The following is a 16,523-nucleotide window of genomic DNA, read 5'->3' as shown; positions in this document are numbered from 1 at the left end:
CGCAAGCCACATACGAAATCTAAGGTCTGTCTGACTAACGGTCAGCGAGACATGCCCTAGACACACATCCACACACACACACACGCTTCTTGCTTTATAGATAGATATTGATAATTCTGTTTATACTGTGCCATATTGCCATCGTGATACTATTTACATCTTCCAGATTTGCCACTGTCTTTTTGTCGATGTCTTCTTGCTTGTATATATGTTTTTACATTTATATTTTATATCTTTTACTTATACTTTATATTTCATGTTTATTGCTGTTTGCATCGAGGATAAGAGGGAAACACAATTTGAATAAATAAACTTGACTTGGATATATATATATACAATGAAGTTACTCGCAACTTAAGATAAGATAAGATAGAACTTTATTAATCCCGAAGGAAATTCTGGTTCCAGATTGTTTCAAAGTAACAAAAACAATCACAATATAGGATAATATAAGAAAAACAATGAACAAAATAGATAACACTAACAATATATAATATAGATATAACAATATAAAAAAAAGTGGCTAAGGAGTAAAATGAGTAGACTGCAGATGACATGGCAAGATGTAATATACAGATAAATTGCACACGATAATGAACATAATGTAGTCTGTGGTGTTGAAAATTGTATTGCACATGATACTAATATTAAACTTCTATATTGTACTTCTGTATGACAGAACTTTTTCACTGCTAGAGACTGTAAACAAAATCGCCAAATTGCTTCCAGCCTCTAAGAATCAGCTGCATTTCCACTGTCTTTATCATTAAAAATTATATATCTCACATTTGACTGTTAACTGTTAATAACATAAGTAATATGAAGACATTACATTGGGCTCAAGCAACTTGGGATGCACTCTCCTTAAAATTTCCCTGACATTTTAAATACTAAACTATTAATCATAAAATAAATAAATAAATAGCACGTTAAACAATGGAAATAATCATTAGTGGCAGCCCTAATTGAAGGTTACAGTCACTTGGTGAAATGCAGACAAAATCTCCCAGGAAACGGCACAAACAAGCTGCCATTTCTGCACTTTCCCTAATTGGACAGCGAGAGTGAAAGAAAGAAGTAGAAATAGAAAATAATTGCATATATACACATTTGGGAAAACAGTGACATGTTATTCAATTATCGCATTGTTATTCTCCCTGTTGTTCGTTCTGTTTACAGAGATGCTAAATGTGGCAAAATCCAGTGTCAAGGAGGAGCTAACCGCCCAGTAATTGGTACCAACGCTGTTTCCATAGAGACCAACATCCCCATGCAGGAAGGAGGGAGGATACTGTGCCGAGGCACACACGTTTACTTGGGTGACGACATGCCCGACCCCGGCCTGGTCCTCACGGGGACCAAGTGTGGAGATGGACTGGTGAGGGCTGAGGCCTGTGACGGTGTATCCAGTGTATTACTGAGCCATTAGCAGTGGTAAAAAGTAACAGAGTACAGGTGCATCTCAATAAATTAGAATATCATAGAAAAGTTTATTTATGTCAGCAATTCAATTCAAAAAGTGGAAATAAGACATTATATAGATCGATTACACACAGATTTTTTTTAATTTCTTCTAATTATAATGATTATAGCTTACATTTAATAAAGACCTAAATTCAGTGTGTCAAAAAAAATTGAATATTATAAAAGACCAATTTTAAAAAGTACGTTTAATATGTGAATGTTGGCCTCTGAAAAGTATGTCCATCTATATGCACTCAATACTTGGTTGGGGCTATTTGACTTGAAATTTGACTGCTGGAAATTGACTTTTCCATCATATTCTATTGTATTGAGATGCACCTGTACATTTCCTGGCACTCTATATTTGAACTCCCGTGCATTTATCTGTTCTTCACAGTTATAAATGAAAAAAAATACAGTGAGTAATAATGATAATAATAATAAATTTGATTTATATGGCGCTTTTAAAGGTACTCAAAGTCACTTAAATACAAGCCTGATTGCAAAAAAGTTCTGACACTGCGTTACAAATTTTAAAACTGAAAGCATCAAGTTAAGAATTTGAGGTTAAGAGTGTATTTTCTTTTTAAGTTGATAAATACATAAAATATACAGTCTTTGTACAGTTTTTAATTAAAGATATGTCCCAAAGGATCAGTATTATCACATTCTGTTTTATTTAGGTTTCAGACAATGTCCCAACCTTTTTGGACGCAAGGCTGTACATATATCGAAGAACACAATTGTATGTATACATTTGAATAAAAATATAAATTAAAGGCAAGAAAGAGTGTTAAAAAAGAGGAGATCAAAGGGGTTATTCTGCATGCGTCGGTGCTTTTACTAATTTTGACTGTAAACTTATTTGTCGTGGAGTGTTTCTTGCAAAAGAAGTGGACATAGTCAGCATGATGTCACCCACTGGTCTGTTTATTTGGTTGAAAGGGAAAAAAATGGACTCCTGAGAGTGTCTTTCAGTAGAACCAGATGCTTAACAAGACATATTTAGAGTCAAAAGGTAGATGTTGCACGTAGATGTTCTAAAAGTGCAAAACGTTTAATATGTATAGCATGTGAAGACCCTTTCAACATTCACAACACTTGTGGGAACATATACATTTATATAATATATATCATTTATATCATTTTTTCCCATTAAAAAAAAGAAGAAAAAAGATTGATCAGAGAAATACAACTGTCTTTTTTATTATTTATGTCAGTGTAACTGTGTTTTAATTAATTTTTGTTGTTGTTGTTGTTCCCACTTATAGCCATGATTGTGCTGATTCCATAGAAACGGCTTTGGGTTCAGAGGGGTTCAGACAGACTTGAAAAATTATGAACCTATAGTTAAGAAAAGTATTTGAATATCTCTACCATCACTACTGAATATCTATCTGTAAGACTGTGAAAAAAACAATATGAATATATTGGCCCGAATGCTGGGAAATAAGAGTGGAAAAAGTGATGTGAAGTGACTAAGACTTTCTAAGAGGCTCTTCAGGGTGTGTCGTCTCGTCATCTCAGACTTGCACAGCCTCAGACACTTAATTGACTTCCCATTATTCAGTCTATTTGGCATCCTCCAATGGTCATCAATTCAGACATTGGTCACTTAAATGATACAGTGACTCCATTTAGTCTAATTTACTCCTCGATGAGCCTCCACCCTTAAAGAGGATCCAGCCTCTGCCCTCATCTGTCAAGGGTTCTGGCATTAGTCTCCGTGCCCGGTGCTGCCAAGCTCATCTTCACATTCAGCCGGGTTATATTTAGGTGTGGTGCCTATAAGGAGCCCACAGTTTACATCATGTAACTTTTTTGATACATTCTTGAAAAATCCCAGTGTTTACTTGATTATATTTCATGCTAGTCTGTTTTATAGCTGAAGTGGTTTGTCGGAAGCAAATTAAAAGAAATAGAAAAACTGGATCTGTGGGTATTTTCCCTTAAAAGATTAAAGGGTTTAGAGTGTTACTGAATCTTCTCTTTGAGCTCACACTGTCAATTTTTAATGTCTTTGTCTGCTTCAGATGTGTCTGAACCGTCAGTGCCAGAACGTCAGTGTCTTTGGTGTGCACGACTGCTCAGCCAAGTGCAGCGGTCGAGGGGTGAGTACAGCAACTTTCATCCTAATTCAGTTATGTGAGGACCTGACGTGAGAGCTGTCGCTCTGTCTCAAACCGGTCCCCGCTCGGATTAGTTGTTTTCTTAATACCCCGTTCCTCCTTCACACAGAATCTCATTTCGCCTGCAATATGTTCAAAATGCCCAGTACACGGTGGGTAGGCAGCCATTACAATGCCTTGCAATCAATCATTCTGGATGCTGAAAGGTCCAATCAATTAGATATAATGGCTTCATTTATGCTCAGCTTTAAGTGCCATTCATCATATTCTGAGGCAGTCGTCCTTGTCCCAAAAACTGTGTTGAAATCTGAAGGCCAGGCTTTATTTGGCCAAATGCTAGGAGCAATGACACGCAGTTTGACTTTGAGCTGGGGAGCATGGATATTGGATTTTGCTAAAATGCCACCCATCAAACATCTACAGGTGGTCCTGTTTGAGATGAAGTACTTTGTGGTATTACTCTTAAATTCACTGGTAGGTCCCAGAGGCTTTGACTGCGACCGGTAAAGATTCATCAAAGCGACAGAGGAAACAGTTTTACTGTCTCCAGATATTAAATGCTCATATTTGTTTGTCTAGTTCCAATTAAGACATATCTATAAAGCTCTACGGATGGTTTTACTCCCAGAAATAAAAGGATGTTGCTCCTCTAGGAGACAGGGCACCCCCACATGCAGGGATTAGATCAAGATGTAGCCTTGGAAAGAAGCCTTCACCTGCTCCATATTACCCTGCTGGGGAATCCTCTTAGACTGTACCACTCCTCCACTCTGCAAGACAGGAAGACTAGAGAGAGAGAGAGAGAGAGAGAGAGAGAGAGAGAGAGAGAGTGAGAGATAAAACATGTGGTATAAGGCAAAAAGTCTGCTCTGGTTTTTATACCAGACAGCAAATCCTAAACATTCACTGATTCCAGATTGTCAGATGTGAGGGTCTGCTGCTTTTCTCTGATTTATATCACTGGAAACTGGATTCTATTCTGGCATATAGCCTGATGCAGAGGGAGGAGAAGTTATTGTTTTATAAGTCATGAGTAAGGCTCTAGTCTTTGCACTCAAGTCAAGACAGGCAAGTCTGGAGGCAAGGCCCGAGTTAAGACTGACAGGTCAGAAAGTCCCAAGTCAAGACTGGCAAGTCCCAAGTCAAGACTGGCAAGTCCCAAGTCAAGACTGGCAAGTCCCAAGTCAAGTCAGTCAAGTCCCAAGTCAAGTCAGTCAAGTTCCGAGTCAAGTCAGTCAAGTCCTTAGTCAAGACTGGCAAGTCCTAAGTCACGTCAGTCACGTCCCGAGTCAAGACAGGCAAGTTCTAATTCAAGACTGGCAAGTCCTGAGTCAAGACAGAAAAGTCCCAAGTCAATACAAGCAAGTCCCAAGTCAAGACCGGCAGGTCTGAAAGTCCCAAGTCAAGATTGAGAAGTCCCAAGTCAAGACTGAGAAGTCCCGAGTCAAGACTGGCAAGTTCTAAGTCAATACAAGCAAGTCAAGTCAAGACAGGCAAGGATGAAAGTCCCAAAGTCAAAAGTCCAATCCCAAATCAAGGCGAGCAAGTCCTGAGTAAAGTCCCAAGTCAAGTCCTGAGTCAAGAGTGACAAGTCCTATGCCCTGAACCTAAAAAGTTTGAAGTCCTTGACAAGTTAAATTGTACCTTTCACAAAACAGCTTAAAAATATATTAAATTTACAAAAAGCATGATTGCTTCTCAAAAAACAATCTGGAACTTGATTGAATGGAGTCAGACTTGTTCAAAATGTGGATCTCAGTGTCGACTTTCTTGGAATGAATAGTACAATGTTAGTAGATTCATGGAATTGAGAGAAATGAATTGATTCATGCCACACTTTTTAAATCACATACTTCATTTATTTTGTGTCTGACTGGAGTCCAAGTTATGCGGCTCCACATCTCCGAACTGATGAGTGCAGAAGCTTCATATTCATAAAGCATAAAAAGTGTAATGTTAGGCAAGTAGTCAAACAGAAGAAGTAGAAGATGAGCTGATGACTGCATTTCAGGCTCATCTAACAGTTAATTGACCTTTTAATATCCTGCAGGTGTGCAACAACAACAAGAACTGTCACTGCGAGGCTCATTGGGCGCCTCCCTTCTGTGACAAGTCAGGTCTGGGAGGGAGCGTGGACAGCGGCCCCGTCAGATTAGCAAGTAAGTCAACAGTTCCAACTCAAGTACATCAAATAGCTTATTTATAGTGGCTACGGGTCATGTTATGTTAGATTTGATTTTTTAGATTAGATTCAACTTTATTGTCTTTGCACATGTCACAAGTACAAAGCAACGAAATGCAGATAGCATCTAACCAGAAGTGCATTAAGCAGTAATTGTGAATCATATTGCAATATATACAGGAATTAATTGTATAAAAATGCAGTATATATAGGTATAGATTATATAATAAATAAATAAATGCAGATCTAACAGTACATTAGTGCAAGTAGATATATATATATACATATACACACATATATACACACATACACACATATATACACATATATACACACATATATATATATAAATATATACATAGTAGTGCAAATGGAGGATACATTATGTTCATCAATGTTACAGGTCTTTGGCATGGAATGTATGAGCATTTTAGGAGTAATGCATCAATGACGGGTCCTTAAGCTATGCTTCTCTCCACAAAACAAAAAACCATTGTGTTGCGGTAGGAAATTCCAATGTTAAAAGCTTTGAAGGGACTTAAAATGCACAAACTGGCTGAGAATTTCAGACTATAAACATTAAGAATTGATAGACAAGTCTGCAGAAATGTTGACAGGTTCAGTCTGGCTGTCACTTTCAGTACTAGAAAACTTTTGTCTCTGAGACTGGTGATTATTTCCTGATGTTTTTCTGAGCAGACAGTGGGAGTCTGACTGTCGGCATCCTGGTGGCTCTCCTCACCGTCCTGGGAGCTGGCCTCATCATCTGCATCAAGAGGAAAACTCTACTGGGGCTGCTCTTCACCAGTAAAAAGAACCCAATAGAGAAACTCAGGTGCTTTTTTTTCAGATTATAATTAAATCAGTTGTAATTATTATGCTTCTTTTATTTAAGCAGCATTTATAAATAGTTAAAAATCTGCGGTGTGGAGTGGGGACATTTTTACAATTAGTTATTCTTTGAAGCCAATTGCTGTGTCTAATTTGTTTTGTTTTGATAATTTGCAATATATTACCATTGAAACTAACATATGATTAAAATAATAAGGTGTATAATTGGACTCCTCTTTGAATTGCAGATCAGTAAGCGCCACAATCAGTGGACCCTCCGCGGCGAACCAGCCTCCATCAGCGAGCACCACGTCTCCATCGCGACCGGCCCCGCCTGTGCCGCATGCTGCCTCCATCTTCAAGGTCACTACATCACACATCTCTGCTCGACAGGCCCGTTACAAACACACAGATAGACATCTTATCTACAGTATCTGACTTCAACAAATGTAGGATCGCCAGCAGCTGATCCGTGCGGTAAAATATTCTTCTTGGAATGCCGCAGCTGTTCCGTTACAATCATTCTCGCCTGGATTGACGTGTTGTTTTCACACAAATGGCAGCTTATTCAAATCCAATTAAATCATCCCTCTCGATGTGGACATGTGGAGGAGGGAGTGATAATGGAGTCTGTGGTGAGCAGTGTGCTCACAATACTTGAAGACATTTCTTGTCATTAACAGCTGCCCGTTAAGAGAGAAAGTGATTTATGTGCACGTTTCGCACATGCAGGATGTTGATGGTGGGAAATATAAAGTCGCCCTGTTATGGATAATTGCAAGACAGAGCAGGCATCTCTGCTGTAATGACTTGTGTGTCTACATCACAGTATGCCTTAACTACTCCATTACGGCCCTGACATGCTTTGTAATGGGATAGAGACCAGTGATCGATTGAGCTAAGGGTGCTGATATAAGAAGAGCTGTGTCAGTATTGACATTTGTGCAGCAGGGTGGCACACGAGTGAGGCAAGCTGGTGTGCATTAACATCAGATTGGTGTTTCCAGTTAGGAGCATGCGGTTTTCATTTGGGGTCGACAGTAAGAGGAGAAAGGATGTAAGACTGTTTGATGTAAGCACAGTGCAGGTGAGGTCATTTTCCAGTTATGTTGAACCGACGCATGTGTGCATGTGTTGCACTGTGTGTCGCTCACATCTGGCCAGGTCTAAATACTAGGCAGCTTCGCATGTTGGCTCTATTCTGTGTCTGATCTATCTCAATGGGAGTGTGTGTGGGTGCTGTGTCCACCTTTGAATGAGCGTTTGCCCATGGCACAGGCTTTCCCTTTCATAGGTTACCCCAAGGGGACTTGGGGAATAGTGAGCTGGAGTGTTTGATTTATGCGCCTTTGACAGCATCAGGAAGAACAGAAGAGGAAGAGGAGGAGGTTAACATGACTGTTTCTGATAAGAAGCAGACGCTTTCTCCTCTGTCTCTTCTTTCTGCCTTCAGACGAAGCGCACTCACGACTCTTCTGCTGGTTCTGTCTTTCATCTCTCTGCAGCCGCTGCACAGGGGGCCAGAGGCGGTACTCCCACCGGCCCCCTACCCTTCCCACAACCTACGCAGACTGCCCCAGTGCCCTCCGGTTCACCTCAGCCACCCGGTCCCCCTGGCTCTCACCCTGTCCCTCTCCCCTGGCCACGGGCTGCCGAGACCGCCGCTGCCTCCTCCTCACATCCACGTCGCACCAAGGGGGGCGTCGTTTCGCAGCGCGTCACGCCATAACTCTTGCAGGATGGTCATGGTGAGTGGTTCCCTGTTCTCTCACTTGGAAACATTTATTTGATGATGTTACTCGCTGTAATTTCTCTGCTCAGAGCTTTTATTCACTCTAGTAATACTTAACAGGGGAAATGATGTTGTTCATTCCACCTTCAGATTTGTGTCACGACGGCGACTGTTTTCACAGTTCTTTTGTGTCCTATAAAAGTATATGCATGTTGACAGTTATGCACAGTCCCATAAAATTACGAGGTTAACCGGGGAGCTAACGTCATCCAAGCGAGACTTAAATTCTACAGCACAAACCACCACATAAATAATAAAAAATTGGAGACAGACTTGCAGAGGGAAGAAGATGAAACAGCAGCTGGAGTGAAAAGTATGTCCAACTATCACAGGGTGGCAAATTTGCTGCCACTGGTATTCCATGGAGTTTAGCTATGGCATTGCACGCTGTCAAAGTTGAGGGGAAGAGAAAGCCAGAAGTTCCCGGTGTTAAATCCCTCTCACTCAGTGATTCTCAAAGACTCTTATTTGCTTTAATCCGGTTTGACTTTTACCCTGTGGGCAAAGTGAAGCAGAGAGACCCAAAAAGAGAGAAGACTGAGATCCAAAAGACTGAAAGACAAAGTGATCAAGAGACAAAGGGAGTCTTGAGGGAACAAGTCGATTAATCAAAGACAATCAATACATTTTTAAAACCTTTTTTCAGACAAAAACTGCAAGAATGTGCTGCTTCCAGCTCCCAGATGGTTTGATTTGCTGCTTTATAACATTATAAATTGAATACCTTTTTGGTTTTGGAGCATTCGTCTCCAAGTTTTGACATTTTCTGACATTTTTATTGATTAATTGACAAAAAAAAAGAGAGATGAATTACTCTAAAAAATAATTAGTTGCACCCCTAAAGGAAAATCCAAATTAGCATATAAGTTTACTGAAAAGACAAGGACGAGATATGGATGAAATATTTGCAACGAGCCTGAAACAAGTCCTGAGTGGATTGTTTAAAGCCTTTAAGGACGGCGCTGGAAGTGACGCCACGGGGAGCCGAGGTCAAAGCCATGCCACGCCAGTGTCAGGCTAATTAGAAGTGTGTTAAACCGATAATGACATTCTGGTCTTGTCCTGATTAATGGAGGGGTCACAGAGGAGGTCTGGCTTTAAAACACAAACACTGTTGTGGAGTTAATAAATATTACGGCAGCATGTGATGGAATATATCAGCATTCCATAAAGAGCCTCACATAATAACATTTATACTGATGGATATGTTTTCATAACCTAGTTAGTTTTGACATTTTATGTATCAGAGACAGTCCACATTAATCTTTATGGCAACACTTAAACGCACAATATGTCATTTTCTCCCGCTAGGGGTCTCTCAATCAAAACAATAACAGTGTGAAGAAGCATTGGATGAGATTATGGGAGTTGTTGTCTTCAGCTCTTTTGCCGTCAGCTTGTCTCTGTTAGGATTCCTTCAGTGTTCATTGTTCAGAAGCCGAATTATCCACAGAGGTCTCCTCCTCTGCAAAACATATGGACTGAATTAAACCACTAAAAACACTGGTAACGCTTTATAATGAGGTCCTTAATAACCATTAATTAACAAGTAATAAGGCATTGTTCTCGCTTTAGATCCGGTAGTTGCAAAAAGCATAGTTAACTTATAGTTAACTTATAATAGATGAGCAATAAAGTATATTTTAATATCAATAAGCAAACAGAATAAGATTAATAAAAGCATGGCAAAGACATAATGGGTGGGTCATGGGTGTTTGTAATGCCATTCTTAACACTTATATAAGCTTATAAACACACAATAATGTTAATAAGCATCTTGTAAGGACTTACAAGGGCTAATTTATGGGCTAATTTATGGTTATTACAAGGACCTTAATATAAAGCGTTACCAAAACACTGAATGAAGTAGTTTTACATTAAAATCAGTGTTTTTCCAACACTGTTTGTTAGATACAGGATGGTACAGATGGGGTTCCTTGTTTCAGCTTGTTTCTCAGATAACTTAAGATCTAATAATGATAATAATAATAATAACTTTAATTTATAGAGCGCCTTTCAAGAAACCCAAGGACGCTTTAAAATACAATACAATAAAGTAGGATGACTAAAAAAAATTGGGCACTGATGACGGGTTGAGGGGGTTAAGTGAGTCCAAAAGCCTTTGTGAAGATATGGTGCTTGAGAAGTTTTTTGAAAATGTCCAGGGAGGCAGCATTTCAGGTTTCGGCCGGGAGAGTGTTCCAGGGGTGGGGGGCTGCGGAGCTGAGCACAAACTCCAAAAGTTTTTAGTTTGGTGCGGGGGGTGATGAGCAGACCAGTGCCAGAGGACCTCAGTTTGTGTTCAATGCGTGATTTAACTGGGAGCCAGTGAAGGTGGACGAGTGTGATGTGCAATCCTTCATCTGGTTAAAATAGTTAAAATGACCAAGATCTAAAACATATATTGTAAAAGTTTACCTGAAAACTGGATAAAATGTCAATTTATGGCATGCGAAAATGGGATGTGATGCCACTGACAGGCAACCAAAATTAAAAACAGATCATTACTTTGATTAAAATTACAAATTTTCTGTCTGAAAATTGTTGGAAAGATTTGTGATAATGTAACTGCACAACTAAACAACATATGTAACATACTTCTAGTTGTTTTTAGACATTTTAATACCGGAAAAGTTACGTATTATACCTTTAAATTTGGGGAAAGGAGTCAATAATATACTGTGTTCCAGAATAGACTTCCAGAGCCATTAAAGGAAGAAGTCCATTCAGTTTACCAGAGGTTCTTGGCTGTCACACACCTGTAGAACAGGTGAAGTGCAGCAGCTCTTGGCACTGATTCGACTCCAGGAAGTAGATTTCCCTCTCAGCTGCTCCTATTTAATGTCAAAGTGTGAAACTGAAAGTGATGCCTGTTGGCAGCAGGCTTCACCGACAGTATCTTTAGCAGCTGTTTGGCCGCTCCGAGACATTGACAAAGCCTTTTTCCTCCCAATGGAAAGCTCTCTGCTGGGGGCACAGAAGCACTGGGAGAGCTTTATTTTCTAGTTTGTTAGTTTCGTGCCTGTTAATCACCTTATCAGACTTCTCATTTGCCTGTAAAACAGTGCAGTTTAACATGATACTTGACTTTATGGATGCAAATGAGAGACATGCCCTGCATTAGAGACCACAGTTTTCCCTGAAAAGTCAAATTTGACAAAGAAATGGTGTTTTGAATCTGCAGACCTCATTCAATGGGTTAGGGAGGTCTGAGCTTTGGTTGTTTGGCTCGTTTACTCTGTGATGTTTGAGGAGGCTTGTCTCCAACCAAGGAGACGAGGAGGAAGTGAATGGAGACCAGATGGGGTCTAGGTAGCAGGCCTTTATCATGATCTCAGTCCTCCACAGAAGATTAAAACCACATGACTCTTCCTCTCATGGCAAGTTGCATGGGCACGGCCGCCCTGATGCCTGGAAGAGGAGGACGTGGCCAGCAGGTCTGAGCTGTGACTGCCACCTGGTGGACAGTCTCAGTATTGTTTTAACCCTCTGAACACCAAGTTTCCTAACACATTTGACTCACTGTGGCCTGATTTTGTCTCTGACATATAAGTCCCACTCCTCTACGAACAGCTCAGTCATGGTTAGAAGTAGGGAGAACTCCGAAATGTTTCCATGAGGTACAACAAAGAGATAATGCCATGAATCATGAGAATGAAAAAGTGTAAACAGGCTGCAGTTCAGTTCAGTTTCACAAGTTTTTTGGCATGTGACTGTTTCAGCTGAGTCATAAATGGCCTCCCAGTTGTTTTGAGGTTTCCAGAATTAAATGTTTTACAGGATCTTTTTTAGCTAATTTCCGCTTAAATTTTAAATTAAATATGAAGATGATTTAAGGAAATATCACAATGTTAAGACAATAAAACATGGCTTTCAGACTCACTGGCAAAGGTTTTATTTTCTTTATAATTAAATTATTTATTGCCACATTGTTCATACAACAAGCCTCTTTTTGATTTTAAACAACAGAAGAAAAGGGGGAGAAAAAAATAAAATCAAATAAAAATGTATATATATATATATAAATATATATATATATACATTTTATGAATATATATTTATAAAACTACCAAATAAAATACAAAATACATAGAAAATTGAATAAAAAAGAGCATATTTTTTCAAATAATTGCAAATATAAACGGAGGTAAGGAAAATAAATGAGTAAATAAATAGATAAAAGAGGGTTATTGTGTGTTGTTTGTCAGGAGTTGGAGAAGCCCAGTCCTCCTCAGAAACCTCTTCCCGCCGACCCACGGAGTTCACGTCTGGTTCGAAGTCCCTCTAGAGCCCAGGGGCCCTCATCTGTTTGTGGCCCTGTACCATTACCTGTTGTACCTAGACCTGTGCGTCCTGTCCCGCACCCCAACAGGTGAGTCCCTACCTCCACCAGATTTATCTAAAAGATGATTATCAAAGAGATTATTTTAACATATATTCATATCTCCCTCCTCCAGACCCAGTCCCAAACATCCTCCAACACTACCAAAGCCTTGCATTATTGCCAACGACAAATACAGCAGCTGAGACTTTGGCCGGAAGGGACAATGTTGTGTTGAGACACTAAAGAATTTGCACTATGAAAACTCTGAAAACCTTAAAAAAGATGGCGGCTTCTCTTGATTCTGGAGATCTGCCTTGTCCCCTTTGGTGCTCTGTCCCTGAATGGTGCTACGAGTCTGAGCTCAGGTACATGTAAAGTATTTATATTGTGTATTTATTGCCACACAGTGCACTGTGCCAGACACTTTTACTACACGGTAGCAACTTTGAAATTTGAATTTGTCATTTGCATCAGCTTCAGTTGTTTTTTTCCCCTCATCGGCTGGTCATCATCACGGACAGAGACGGGAGATTTAAAACAAAAATCTGTGAAGTCTGATTGCAGAAATGTTTTTATATACAATGTGTTTTAATGAATGGAATCCTTTAAATGATGGTTTTGTTGGAGGGTTGGAAAAGAGTATTGTGCAATGACGGATACGAACAGACAGAACTCGTAGTTTGTTTGTAACCCAACAGGGTTTTTCTTTAAGGGTGATGCTCTCCTCAGCACCTTTGAGCCAATCTGATGAGTCTTGAAACAACTACAGAAGAAGTAAAAGTGGTATTACTGCATCTGTTCTGCAACTGGGAGTAGAGGGGCTGTTTTTCTTTCATAGACAGCAAAAATTCAGGTTCTGTTTCCTTTTGCATTTATATTTCAGAAAGGTAACAAGTCGATTTGTGAAATGTCACTGATTTGCCATTTCCTTTTCATTAATAAGACCCAAGAGGCTCACTTGAGGGATCTGGGTACTGAGTTATGAACCGAACATGGATCTAAAATGAGCCGAGATCAAGGAAGCATTCATTCCTCAGAGAGAGTAAACGTCTCCTGAATATCGCACTGCTAAAGGTCATGTGTGTTTTTGAGTATTTCCCTGTGTGCCTGCCTACACCGAGGACTCTGTGTGAAATGAAATCACAGAATCATCGAGGACTTTCTTACAGCTGCGGCCACACACTCGCATGTAAACAGCCAGCGTCTGGCTCCGGTGTTTCTCTGTGACGGGAAAAAAAGGACAGATTCACTCAACAAGGACACATTTCTAGATGTCTTTCTGCCGCTGAAATGTTTCATCTAAAACTACATGGTAGTTCATTATTCTTTTACCTTTTTAATTTGGCTGTTGAGATTAGTTTTTTTAAGCCAATCGACATGCCAGGTTTGTATTTGTGCAAATTGAACTGTGTTCCATTATTCTTGCAGATTTATTGTTTTACTGGACAGCATATATTCATTCACAACGAGCAGCATTTCCTCTAAGCTCCTGTTCACAGATATGTAGGCAGAAAACTGACTTTGGACTTTTTTTACTTTTGATACTGCTATCTTTTTAATAATGCACTAGTTTTACATTAAGTGCTTACTTTGTTTACTTAGCTTTTCCAACGCTACATGTCCATGTACTAACCGACAGTGTTTGGTCCTGTCACCTGACGTTATGTATGTTATGTCCATATGTTCCTCGTGTGTTGTGTTACAGGTGAACACATTTCCATGGAGAATGCTTTTTATATAATGATTGTTTGATACATCATATGTAAAGGAAAAAAAAAAGTGTCTGTCTGGTCATGGTATTTTAAACACTCATGCAGTATTAGTAAAACAGTTTTTCAAACACTTTAGAACATTTTTGGTATGGATCTTTGCACTTTTATTTTTATGCATGCATGATTTCAGCACATTTACCAAAACAAACGACATAAACTCTGATTACAACACATACAGAGGGAGTGTGACTTTATTACTCCGCTATATCTGGACTTATTAATATATTAATGTTCTAAACCAGCAGTTCCCAAACTTTGCCATGCCAAGGACTCGCATATAGCACTCGCCTCTGGTTTTCAAAATAAAGTGTACATTATGATGGCAAATATCAAAAATCAAACATACAGCTTCTTTTTTATATATACAGTCATGGAAAAAGTTATTAGACCCTTGTTTTCTTCAATTTCTTGTTCATTTTAATGCCTGGTAGAACTAAAGGTACATTTGTTTGGACAAATATGATAACAACAAAAATAGCTCATAAGAGTTTAATTAAAGAGCTGATATTTAGCCATTTTCCATGGTTTTCTTGATAATGATTTTGGTTACTTTCGACCGTACTCTTATTAATTTTTTCCCCATTTTCCCCCCCCTTTCCTCTTCTTACCCTTCTTCTATACACATCACACTGAAAACAGCCTGTGGCTTTACAAATTAACATGTGCATTATGATGGCAAATATCAAAAATCAAACATACAGCTTCTTAATATATTTTCCTTATTTTGTATTTATAATTAACAATCAATCTTTCTTCTGATATAAACATTCCTTGTCATTTCTGTCTGAATATTCAAGAGTAATATTAACAATAACATTTATTCATTACATTCAGTTTCTGCTGTTTTTAAAGACATACATTAAAATACATTTATTAAAAAAAACGTCAAATTTTTCATGACCCCCACTTTGAAAAACTGTACTAAACATTGCAAAGCCCTCCTTTAAAATAAAACACACAGTATACATGCACAAAAACATTATTAACTTCAGTCAAGCAGTCCTAGTTTGCAAGAATACAAAGACATATCTCATACTGTATCAAATTTTAAAAGCTCCAGTTCTTTTTATCTATAAAAACTAACCTTTCTTTTCAGGAGCCTCTGGTATTTCTTTTATGCTTTATCCAAGCTGCAATCAGGAGATTGAATACTGAATACAATAAGTGTAATTCACAGCAGTATTTATTTTCATAAAGGTTCAAATTGCTTTTAACCATTTAACAGTGACATTTGAGGTTCATTTCAACAGTCTGAGCCTTTCTCTAAAAGCAATTTGCTGAGGCTTTTGTAAGGGATACAAATACTGCGTCAATCAATACAGGTGTCTGATTGTGTGCTCACTGTTGCCCATCAGGATCCGCCACTGTTAGCCTGATGGAGTCAGGAGTGTGTGTGATTAAAAACATAACAGCACAGGGAAAAATCTTGTTGCTAATGAGAAAATCGAAGCAGGTCCACATGATAACAAGGACACACAGTGTCAGTGAAATCAGCCTCAGCCAGCATCGTCCAATTACAAGGTTGCAACTGCAAACAGCATTTCTTTTTAAATGCAGACATGAAGGTTGTCTAAATACTGTTTATTAATGCTGAATATTTTAACCAAACTAGTAAGTGATATTTATAGTTGAGTTGAGAAATTTAGACTTGTTTGATGGTTGGGTGTCTTAACAAGCTTCATTAATATTTAGAAAGGTTAAATTGATTGAGTCAACATGTCGAACTGGACTGATAATGACTGAACAGCGCCCTCTTGTGGAGAAGCTGCAGCCTGCTGGTGAAAGTTTTTAATTAATTCAAGTGTTTCTATTTAGTGCTTCACATCTCATGAAATAAAGTAAAACGGCAGTTATGTTTTTTATGAAAACCCTTTTCTTTTTTTACCCAAGTGTTTTTTAATTAAGTTTTATTCCCCTCGTAATTAAAGCTTTAACTTAATTTCCTGCAGTGTATCCTTTATAATCAGTACTACTGTTATGTTATTGTATACTCTATTTTAGTGTATTCCTATGTCTATCTACACTTTAT

At 38.7% G+C, this 16,523-nt stretch overlaps 1 protein-coding gene across 1 annotated transcript in view; it reads left to right on the top strand.

Moving 5' to 3' along the window:
- Positions 1–13,065, top strand: part of LOC131959680 (disintegrin and metalloproteinase domain-containing protein 12-like) — an 89,609-nt gene extending 76,544 nt beyond the window's left edge. The window contains exons 16-23 of the mRNA XM_059324895.1: positions 1,180–1,378; positions 3,498–3,575; positions 5,644–5,752; positions 6,475–6,610; positions 6,855–6,969; positions 8,112–8,354; positions 12,607–12,770; positions 12,856–13,065. Coding sequence (XP_059180878.1) covers positions 1,180–1,378; positions 3,498–3,575; positions 5,644–5,752; positions 6,475–6,610; positions 6,855–6,969; positions 8,112–8,354; positions 12,607–12,770; positions 12,856–12,925 — 1,114 coding nt within the window. The 3' untranslated portion in view covers positions 12,926–13,065. The remainder of the gene's footprint in view (positions 1–1,179; positions 1,379–3,497; positions 3,576–5,643; positions 5,753–6,474; positions 6,611–6,854; positions 6,970–8,111; positions 8,355–12,606; positions 12,771–12,855) is intronic.
- The last annotated feature ends 3,458 nt before the right edge of the window (positions 13,066–16,523 follow it).

Source organism: Centropristis striata, chromosome 21 (genome assembly GCF_030273125.1).
Source record: "Centropristis striata isolate RG_2023a ecotype Rhode Island chromosome 21, C.striata_1.0, whole genome shotgun sequence".
NCBI lineage: Eukaryota > Metazoa > Chordata > Actinopteri > Perciformes > Serranidae > Centropristis > Centropristis striata.
This window is presented reverse-complemented; position numbering and strand designations above follow the sequence as displayed.